At 41.2% G+C, this 11,689-nt stretch overlaps 1 protein-coding gene across 1 annotated transcript in view; it reads right to left on the bottom strand.

The window, feature by feature from the left end:
• Positions 1-5,869: 5,869 nt before the first annotated feature.
• The window catches only part of Aspm (assembly factor for spindle microtubules), a 39,120-nt gene continuing 33,300 nt past the window's right edge, over positions 5,870-11,689 (bottom strand). The window contains exons 23-28 of the mRNA XM_051147515.1: positions 11,490-11,681; positions 11,197-11,389; positions 10,887-11,041; positions 9,424-9,600; positions 8,180-8,349; positions 5,870-6,460 (exon numbers count right to left, since the gene is read on the bottom strand). Of these exons, the coding sequence (XP_051003472.1) occupies positions 6,358-6,460; positions 8,180-8,349; positions 9,424-9,600; positions 10,887-11,041; positions 11,197-11,389; positions 11,490-11,681 (990 nt within the window). The 3' untranslated portion in view covers positions 5,870-6,357. The remainder of the gene's footprint in view (positions 6,461-8,179; positions 8,350-9,423; positions 9,601-10,886; positions 11,042-11,196; positions 11,390-11,489; positions 11,682-11,689) is intronic.

Below are 11,689 nucleotides of genomic sequence, written 5' to 3'. Positions count from 1 at the left end.
GGCTCCCGTTCAAATCTGATTCCTAACTGTATATCCCTAGGGCGAAGTCCGCCGGCTCACTGCTGTTTACCAGCTTTGAACGGAGCAAAGATGAACTTAGGAGCATGAGGTAATGGGGACCAGTGTGAAAATATGCTGTGTGGACTGCAGTCCCCCCAAAGGCATAAACGGTCTTGTCTCAAATGGTGACAGGAAATGATCAGAAACAGTGAAGCATAATATGCGCTGTGTTTGAGCTCCCTGAGAGGTGGCCTGAGTACCATTACAGTGTCGCTCATTCATGAGGGAGCTTTGAATGGCCTCTATGCGCAATCGTAATGTTCCTGCCTCCACAGCCCAGAGGCTTCCCACCTAGGCCTTCCGTCTCTCTGACCACTAGCGTGGTGCAGAATTAAGGGTTCTACACATAATCATTCAGAAGATGTAGTCAAAGCATAGCAGTGTCCAGTATTATACTGATGTTCCATCATTTGTGTCTTTGGTGTGGTGTAGTGATTAGGTTCACTCATTAGCATGTCTTGGCATCTCAAGAGCAAGTCCTATTGGCAATGTGTACACTCTATTCAATGCTCTGATGCATTCACTAGTCTCCTGTTTGTGCTTGTGTAGTCATCAGGGATATCCTTGTCTGGCTTTGGTCTTCTGATGCTAACTTTACTGAAGCAGCTTGGAAACTTCTTTGCTTCTTTCTGGGATGGTGGTGGCCATACAATTTAAGCAAGATTGGTTTAGTTCATCTCCAAATATTTGGTAGAAACCACCCATGTAACCATCTAAAAAGAAAACTCTCTAGGATATTTTCTGTTCTCAAGCTCTTACTCAATTTCAATCTCTTTTAATTTTTCTATTTTTTTTTCTGATTCAGTTTTGACATGCATTTTAGTCCATTTTGTCTTTGCTGTGACTGATGCTCAGAACTCAAGGACAATGTGTTTATTTAACTCAACAGTTCTGAAAGCCCAAAAGTGTGCTACCAGTTATCAGCTTATGACTTTTATTTAAATTGTATTCATCTGCTGTAGTCCCACTTCCTCTCCACTGAATGGGATGTTTTTGTTTCCTTCATTATCAGCCTGTTTCTATCCTTAAATCAATGTCTCTCTTAGACAATAGACAGCATGGCTGTAATTTCTTAATGAATATATTTTAATATCCATGTATTTATATATACATATAAATATATAAATATAAATATATTAAAGGAAGTACCTGTGTAGGTACACATTGCTGCTCTCAGAAGACATGGGTCATTAAATGAAAACCTTAGTATTAGGCATGAGTTATAACCCTTGGAATTATTATTTAGCAAAGTCACAGAGGCATCCCCAAAACACGCTATTGCCAGTTGTTGGTGGTCCAGAATAAGATGGTAAGACTATTGCTAAAGACATCATTTAATTTGGATGCAGGACACAGAGAAACCAATCTCAAATTGACCAGGAAATTTTCTCTGATGGTTAGCATATACAATGCCAGAGGTACTAGGCATGCTACTGGGGAGAAAATAGTAAGTGGTCTTACCCAGAGCTGGGCCCTGCATGTTTCAATACTGACACGCTGGTAAAATATGCCCAATAGTACAGTAGTGAGATGATGGCTACCGGGGTAAACAGCAGCTTTCTGATTGGACTGAGGCCTGTTTTACAGGAGAGATTTCTTGCCTGGTATAATAAGCATGGTCAAAAGCCCATGAGGGGGGGAGATCATGGCCCTAGGGAGAACCTGTTAGTTTGCTAAATGGTCAGGCTGTCAAAGTACATTCTAAATATTTATGTTCATATGCTTAGATTTAAGCTGCTCTCAACTTTGGTTAGAAAAGCCTCTTTATGAAGTAAGTTCTGCAAAGTGGCCAAGTATAAAAACTGACTACTCAACCATGGGCAGATAGATCATTTATGCCAACCTTCCACCATCCAAGGCTCAGGCAACTTTGCAGAAGAGGCAGAAAGAACGTCAGAGGTTGCAGCTGCAGAAAGGGAGCTATGGAATACTGACTTCTGAACAGGAAATTGTACACATCAACTCACAACAGCTGGGGTTACATGGACAAGACCTGCAACAAAATTAAGCCACTCACAGTTCTAACAAGGACTGGGAAGGGGCCCCAAAGGCTCTGCCACATGGGAGGAGTCATTTGCAGTCAATAGCTGCTGAGGGAACTGAAATCATTCTCATTTGGGACTGTGGCTAGTTTTTGGTGGCCTGTGTTCCTGTGGATGACCACACACACTCATGTGCATTGGAAAACACTAATTGGGCTCAGGAGTTATTAATAACAATTTTTAAAATGATATCAAGTTGAGACTGTGAGAGGTACTAGGAGGAGTTTTAGGAAGACAACAGTGGATGGATATAATAAGTATGTTATATGTTTGAAAATTTCAAAGAATAAAAATATTTTGTAAATTAGCTATTTGGTTGTTTACTGTTCTGTCCTCTAGTTGGCTTTATGTCCTGGTTATCTTATAATGCTTTTATTCTTTACTTTGTAGTAATCTAATGTCTTCTGCATGGTGTGTGTGTGTGTGTGTGTGTGTGTGTGTGTGTGTGTGCATGCATGTGTGAGTGTGTGCATGCGTGTGTGTGTGCGCGCATGTGTGTCTAGTGTCTCTACTTTGTAATAGTGAGCATCTTACAGCACACTGTTTTAAAGTGATAACACCTAGTCAACAGAAACTTAACAGTTCCAATAAAAATAAGCTACACACACACACACACACACACACACACACACACACACACACACACACCACTGTATCCCCAGCCATGTCTTCCTTCATATTCAATACATAAATGGAATTTTTTCCATACCAACTGGGTATCTTATAATTAATTTATGCCCCCAAAGAACTTAATTACAGTCTAGGATTAAACTCCAAAAGAGTTTGTGGTACTTCAGGTGGGTTACTACGCTATCTATACGTCTATCTGATTTGAGTACAAACTGAGATTTCTAGCAATGCCCAAAAACCTTCTCAGGGTTTTATGGTTTGGTATACTCGAGACAAAGCCCAAGAAACCAACAACTTAGGTTTACTATTAAAGACTATGTCAGAGCATAGTCTAAGAGCTAAATGAATATGCTAGAAGAGTCCCGAGTGGCTTTGTACACCAAACTTCTGGTACATGAATGTGTTCCGTATCCTGGAGGCCTCACAAATCCTATACTACTTTCCCTTGTGAAGGGGAAATAGAATAGATATTTTCCAATGGACTGGGAGTGGGTGGGGTTGTGCTCATATGGGGGCTAGAAGAAAATACTTGGAAAAATGGCTGCATTTTGGGGCCAGGGCAGGAGCCTAGTGTAATGGAAGCCCCATGAAGTCTGCAAGAGTAACCCTCGCAAAGGCTTCTAGTCATGGTGGACACAAGGCCAGAATCGGCCATCTTCTATAACCAGGAAAGGCCTAAAAAAGAGGAATTAGGACACCAACCCAGGCACAAAACCTGCAACCTACAGATGGTCCTGCCTGCAGTGTTCTGAGCCTGGAGCCTAGCATAACTGCTAGACCAGAGAGACTTCATGCAGCAACTGATGGGTGCAGATGCAGAATCCCACAGGCAAATGTTAGGTGGAGCTCAGGGAGTTCTGCAGAGGAAGAAAAAGGATGGGAAGGTTCCAGAAGGGCCAGGGACACAATGAGAACAAGGCCCACACAATCAACTGACTGGGACTCCTAGAGATGAGGGAGTCTTGGGGGTTTGACCTCAATCCTCGGCATATGCTATGGTCGAGTAGTTTGGTGTTTGTTATTTTTTATTTTTTATTAATTCGTTCATATTACATCTCAATTATTAGCCCATCCCTTGTATCCTCCCATTCATCCCTCCCTCCTGCTTCTCCCCCTACTCCCTTCCCCTATGTCTGTGACTGAGGGGGACCTCCTCCCCCTGTATATGTAGCTTGGTGCTCTTGTGAGATTACTAACAGTGGCAAAATGACGGTATCTGACTTTTGCCTGCTTGTGGATCCTTTTCGTCCTACTAGGTTGCCTCCTGCTGCCTTGATATGCTTGGCCTTACTGTAGCTTGTTACGCAGTGTGGTTGATGTTCCTGGGAGGCCTGCTCTTTTCTGACAGGAGGAGGGATAGAAGTCGGGGAGAGGAGAAGTTGGGGGAGAGGAACTTGGGGGAAGATAAAGGAGGGAAAACTACAGTCAGGATGTATTATATGAGAAAATAAAAATATATCCTACACATCAGGAATTCCTATGAAGGTTTACTCTGTGAACAGAAAACATAGCTTTCACCTTACAAAAAGTAAGCAGTCATTTATACTAATCAAATATGCCACATATGCATGATCATGGCCGTAGATTCTAGTTGTGGCTGAATAACGTGTTCCAACATAAGAGTGGCTTAATAAGCTATTTAGAGTTATGGTACAAAAGAAAATCATAAATGAAAGTATTTGCCAAGTATATTGGTGGGACTGTAGGGAGCCAGGTTACAGCAAAGCAGTGAACATAGCTGTGAACACCAGATGCCTTTTGATGGAGTCTTAGCATTTATACTGCTGGAAGCTAGTGTTCTGCTACGAAGACATCCCAAACGTTTACCCGAAAGTGAAAAGGATGTTGGAGCACACACAAGTTTGAAGGAAGTAAAGGTAGCTGAAAACAAACTGGCTCCCTACCTGTAACATCTCAACTCTCCCTGGCCCTAGGATGATCAGATACTAAGAGAAAAATAATTTTCAAAGTTGAATCACTTTCAAATTGTAACCCCAATTCATTCAAAGTTCAGGATGTTGGTGTCTAAAGAGGCCACCTGTGCTCTAGAGAAATCTTGCTCATCTAGTTGAATGCTTTGCCGGTGAAAGATGCAAACAAAAGCACCTCGAGCTTATAATGGTCAATCTCAAGTTATCAACTTGGTGAGATCTAGAAAGTCCTGGGAAACACACAGCTGGGCGTTCCTAGTAAGTAGTACCTTGATAGAGCAACTTACATGAGAAGACTGCAGGTGGCACCATTCCCCAGGCTGGGGTCTTAGACTATACAGAAAAGGGAAAGTGATCTGATCTCTGCTGCCTCAAGCTCCAGCTGCTGTGATATCCACACAACAGACTATACCCTTGATCTCTAAGCCAAAATAAGTCCTCTTGCTTAAGTTGCTTTGAGGGGTAGTTTCCCCCCCCCCCCCCAGCAACAGTGTGGTGGCTTGAATTAAGAATGGGCCCTCATAGGTTCAGAGTTGAAATTCATTTACCAGGGAGTGGCACTATTTGAAAGGATTTGGAGGTGTGTCACTGGGGGTGGGCATTGAAGTTTCAAAAGCCCATGCCAAGCCCAGAGTCTCTGTCTGCAGGCCAGGATGTAGAACTCTCAGCTACTTGTCCGGCACCATGTCTGCCAGCATGCCACCATTCTCCCCGCCATGATGATAATGTACTAACCTCTGGAATTAGAAGGTCGCCCCAGTTAAACATATTCTTTTATAAGAGTTGCCATGTTCCAGCTGTCTCTTCACAGCACTGGAATACTGACTAGGAAAAACAGAAAACATAAGACATATAGCCTCCTGGGGTTATTCTTTCATATAAGATTGTAGACTGCCAGCATCTGTCCTGTTCCTCCACTGGGTGGAGTCTCTCAAAGGACATCTATGCCGAGCTAGTATCTACTATAAATGAATATATACCATGCATGTCTTTCTGGGTCTGGGTTACCTGAGGATAGGGCAGAAGAGGAAGGGAGGGTGGGAATGGGATAATACAAGCTAGAGGATAACAATCCGGACATAATCTGAATACACACACACACACACACACACACACACACACACACACACACACACATCCAGTATTTGATTTAAAAATGTGCCTCAACTTACGTATAAACCAAAAAATATTTTTCCTTGAGAAATAGGATTACAGTCAAAGACATAAATACTTTAAGTTGACAGACAAAAATATTGTAGTCATCTTATGACAAACCAGGCTTTCACATGCATAGAAATATTGCCAACCAGTCAGCTCTGAAAACACACATGCATGTGACATTATAGGGACTTATTATGCTATATTTAGAAATATACACGCATATAAAAACACATATATGCATGCATAGTAATTAGTGAAGAGAGACAATAAACTTGAAAAAGAGAAGTTAGCAGTATATGGAAGGATATGGAGGGAAAAAATAAAAGGGAAAATGTAATGAAATTATAATCACAAAAATTTTTAAAATAATAGTAAAAGTAAAGACTATATTAAACAATTTAGTAACTAGTAATATATACATTTTTATTTTTATACAAAGTCATATACAGTTTACACTGACAGTAAAAACTGTTCCATGTATCCATGATTGGTGTAATTTTTTTATAGTCCCACACTGAAAATGTTTCCATTTACTAATAAGGAATGCCCAGAGTATCCATCAACAGCTGAATAGCTTGCACTGAACTTGTGATTTCTTCCATATTATCACGTCTCAAAATCCACTGTGGCTTAAGTCTGTTTAAAAAAAAAAAAAAAGAATTAATGAACTGTTTCTGTTAACAAGAGTTATCATTAAAATGTGGATGAGCTTCATATCATAGCTAATTACCACCTATAACATATATTATTTCTAAAAAATAATGCTGGCCTCTGTGCAGCTTATGCTGTTTGCCTCCAGCACTGCCTTTTCTGTTCATCCACCAAGCTCTCAAGATAACATCCTTGGTGAAACTGGTTAAATCTTTTCTTATATCTTGCCACCATTCTTAGTTTTTAGTAATATCAGCAGCCATATGTGACCAAAGAGCCAACGGCCTAGACATTCTCTTCGGCTACCCTTTGTACACTTTCTTCCTGTACGTCCTTAACCATTCAACGTCCTTTCTCACAGGCAGAAACAGCATGCCCGCTGAGTCTTAGTGTCATCCTCAAATGTCTATTCTGCAAACTCCAGTTCTGATTCCATCATGTCACATGCCTCTAAACCAAATTTTCTACCTCACCAAGGTCTTCAATTCATCAAACCTTAAGCATACCCTCTATATAGTTCATCAGGATACAGTGCCTGAAATCTTTCCTAATTAGCAAAAATATGGTAGTGATTCTCTTTGAAGATACAGTCAACTCGATTTCTCCTCTTGTACCACTCATCTGGAAAATCCAACTATGTTCCAAGTCTGCATACAAATATTTGTTTTTTCCATTCCTGCACAGATGAATACCGATAATGAAAAGTCACAGAATCTGGCTTGCACCTTGGGCCCAGGTTTTAAAGGAGCATTTGAAATTGCCTAGCATACTGCTTCTTTCTCTCCATAATGAGGAAAACTTTATTCCCTGCTTCTTCTCAGATGTCTCTGTGCCCTCAGGTGCCTCTGAGTTTGAGTTTATAACCACAGACACATCATTGATGACTGAAAAAATGGGCGAGGAAGGGTCACCCATCTTCTCATAGAAATCTCTATGTGCACTCCTATCTGACTGTCCTTTCCTGTTTGATAATTAGAGAATCTGACACAGATAATAAGCCCAAATGTGGCACACACAGGTACTGAAGGAATCTCCATGACACAGGGAACTGGTTCTGAGCATGGTCACCTGCATCTGGCCTTAGTGCTATAGAGATCCTGAACCCAGTGATACTGATTCCTTCTACTACCTTGGCTCTCCTGCCCAACCACAGAGCTGGCTTTCTAAAGCTTACTGGTGTTTTGCTTCCGTGTCAAAGGTTACCAAGCTTTCCCAAAAACAAATCCTCTGATTTGAATGCCTGACATTCTGTCATATCTTTTTCTTTAGTTTTCATTCTTCGAGAACTGAGTGCTTAATCCAATAAGCTTCTGGTAATCTGTAACAGCTGTCCACAAAACCTAACACAAAGCCTTAGAAAAAACTTACCTAGAAGAATGCATTAGAATTATGGGAGAGTAGAGGCTGACATTTTGGCAAAGAGGGATTTTGACAGTTGTTAACGCTGTATTTTAACCTTAATATAGAAGGCAAGTCATATAATTATAACAGCTCCCTAGCACGCTTTTAACACAATTTAATGTGGAATTTTTGAGTAGCTAGGCAATGCCCAAAGCTACAGCAAGGATGCTTCATTACGTCCTTAGATCTCCTCCACTCACCCATGTCCTCCTCCTGTTCAAATGTTCACAGCATTTTGGTTAAGTCCTGGTAAATACTTACTAAATGAATCTACTGAGCATGGATTTGCTTCTGACTCCTTACCTGGAAACTATTCTGGTCTTCACAGCTCTTTCTGGTTTACAAGAAAAGCCTATACAGGGATTCTGCTTCGGCTTGTCAAATAACCCGTCTGCGTTCACTTTATGCTTAGGAACTATAAACTTGTAGAGACGATAAATACGATCAATGACTTTTGATCTACTTTTTGCATCCTAAAAAAGAAAGAAAAGAAAAGAAAGAAAGAAATGAAGGAAGGGAAAATTACATTTTTTAAAAAATTAAACATCTCTCTCCCTCCTAGACGAACCATATCATGAATCATCAATACTATGCTTTTTAGCCTCTAAGAATCAGGAGCAATGCTCTCTAAATTCAGCAGGTAGATTAATTTAAATTACTAACTAATTTAATGTGCAAGTTAGTTATTAAGAAAAAATATACTCAAGAAGTTGCACATGGAACAGACAGGAAGGACTTCAGCCAACCCACTCAGCATGTCCAGAGACCAAGTCTCATGAGTTTTTCCAAATACACCGTCTTCCTGTCAGTGACACAGGCTCAGGTGATAAGCCATCCCTTGGAGATGTTATGGCACATCTGCACTTGCTTCCTTCCTAAAGTCTCCCTTATGCACATATGCTCTCCCAGATTCATTTTCTATCAATAGTCAGAATGACATTAAAAGCTGCATGGCAGAGCTGAACATGGTGACACAAGCCTCTCTACACAGTCAGTTCTAGACCGGCCAGGGTTCCATAGTAAGATCCTGACTCAAAACAGAAGAAAACAAAACATACACCAAAACCAAAACAGCAACAACAAACAAACAAAACAAAACTCACACTGAAATGTTCTCTGGCATAAACTCTAAGGCAGAGTATAGGGACCGGCTATGGTTCCTCTAGGTCAGCCATCATAACTAGAGACTCAATGTTCCGAGCACTGAAAAGCTTGACGTCTAAACATGGTAACAGCAGCCGTGTAGGGCTAGGGTCAGCACAGCTACTTGGACCTGTTCTTAGCATGCTGGGATGCGTTATTCTTCCTCATGAGTTGCTTACATGGATGTAATAAATTCTACTTTCAGAGTTTAGCTTTTTCTAGTTCAGAGCTATGTGCACGTGAAGCACAACTCAGGGTTAGAAAAACAACTGCGTGAATTCATTTCTATCACTGACCAAAGAAGGTTTGAATACATATAAAGCTCTACAGTAGTGTGATAACTAAAGGGAAAACATACACATTGAATACATTAAAGGTGTAGGAAAAGGGGCTGATCTACTCACAGAAATGCAATGCTCTGTCTTCAACAGCACCGCTAATAAACAGCAAGTTCTTGTGAAAATGCTGGCACTCTTCCCGGCCACTCTGTCACCAGGCTTCTCTCGGTACACCTGCAAAAGCTCCAGCAGCGTGTCCACACAGTTTTCAGCATCATAAACGGCTGAGGTCGTTTTATCATACTTAAAAGAGACCAGAAGAGAATTAAAGCTTACAAGAAAGACATCTTTTTTAAAGCCCAACTGCAAAATAAGGCTAGAGCCACATATTTGGAGCATCTGCACCAAGAGACTTAATGACGGCCATTTGTTACTTCCCAAGTCATCTTAGGCACGCACCCCATCTTAATCATTTTCCCACCCACTTTTAGAACTTTAAAGTCAACCAGAGTCAAAAGCCCGAGGGAGGAAGGGAGAGGGAGAGAGGGAGGGAGAGGGAGGGAGGGAGGGAGAGAGAGAGAGAGAGAGAGACAGAGAGAGAGAGAGAGAGAGAGAGAGAGAGAGAGAGAATCTTGAAGTAGATAAAAAGGAACTTTGAAATAGCCTTGCAGTAAGACTTTCTGAAACTACCACAGAGCAAGACAACAGTAAAAATAAGATGATACTTTCAATACTGAGTCTAGGATACATTTTCAATGTCTCATTTGTCCAATCATGTCATTAGATTCATATTAAAATGTGTGTGATATAACAATATTAAAATAACACACATCACTAGCTAGTGCCATGGTCTCCTTAAAGAAGCACCTCTGGTGTAACCATTCAGTCTTCTCAGTGACGCCGAGGTTGGTCCTGTAATGGCATTCATTTCACAGATGAAAAACAGGAAGCAGAGCACCGAAAGGAGCTGCAACATCAGACAGCTCTGAGGCCAGAAGCCAGAGTTCCGCATCGGAGTCTGTGCTAATCTTCTGCCTCTCACGAACACAGGAAAGTGATTCAGGGGATGGCTCAGGTAGGAAATCTTTCCTCGTAATGCCTCAACTGTCTCTAATTTTACTAAGTGCTATTACTATTATCTTCTCTGTAAGATGCAACAGGAACTGCCTTAGAGGATTATGAAAAAAAACTAAATAACTCAAAAATCATGTAGACAGTAAATGCTAGTATCTTATGAGTAAAACAAATCAAATCATATGAACACTAGTATTTCCATATACAGCTACGTTAATACATTAAACATTTTTACTTCCAGAAAGACTGTTGAACATAAATAAATTTTTAGACAGAAGCCTGATCTAATATTGAACATGCATGAAATTTAATTTGCAGGGTCATATTTTTTTTTCAGGATTTCTCTGTGTAGCCTTGCCTGTCCTGGACTCCCTTTGTAGACCAAGCTGGCCTCGAACTCAGTGATCCAGCTGCCTCTGCCTCCCTAAGAGCTGGGAGTAAAGGCGTGTGCCACCATGCCCAGCATCGGTCATAATTCTTAACAATGAATATTTGTTATTAAAACAGAAAGCTACCTTTGCTACATTCAGCAATACTTGCACAGCATATCCAACAACTTCCATACACGGAACACTGCGGTTACAGGTTTGGATGACAACAAAGATTGTAGAAATTGCTCCGCTTTCAGCCATGTTCTCACAGCAGAGTGGAGATAACCTAGTAACAACCTCTGAGAAAGAAACAAATGAATACACAAGGACATTTTTAGTAAGAAAACAAAATTGTAGGAGACGCTGCCTGTACTAGCTCACATTCTTCCCACATTCAGAGGGGAACTATACTCCTACTCTTGAACACGGAGGGCAACTGCGCCAGGAAACGAACCCAGGTGCTTCAAAGCGTCCAGAATGGCAGACAGGTGCTTGTACGTCAGCAGGTGATGAAGCGCACGCGCAGTTCTTCGGTAGAGCTTGTTTTCCTCCTCAACGTTCCTACTGACAGCTTGAAGGCTCAGTCGGATAGCTTTAATTTCAGTGCGGTCATTTTTCTTCCTCCAAGAATAGCCTCTCCATAGTGCCTTAGTAAACAGGTAGAACAGAGTCATTTAGAAATGACAGCCAGAAAGGCTTTGAACCCATGTTTCAACTGAACTTCGGCTCAGATTATACTTAATTTACCTGAATTCTAGTGGCACTGCTATTGATTTTTCTCTGTCTTCTGCAAAGAAGAAAGTGGCGCACTGCCTTCTGTATCACAGATGCGGCCCTGCTCTGCCGGAGCTCACAGTCCTGCACTTCACGTTCAGCTTTTATGGCTTTCTGACGCTGTTCAATAAGCCTCTTCTGTTGTAATCTTCTTCGAAACCATCGCTATTCAA

Source organism: Acomys russatus, chromosome 6, assembly GCF_903995435.1.
Source record: "Acomys russatus chromosome 6, mAcoRus1.1, whole genome shotgun sequence".
Classification (NCBI taxonomy): Eukaryota; Metazoa; Chordata; class Mammalia; order Rodentia; family Muridae; genus Acomys; species Acomys russatus.
This window is presented reverse-complemented; position numbering and strand designations above follow the sequence as displayed.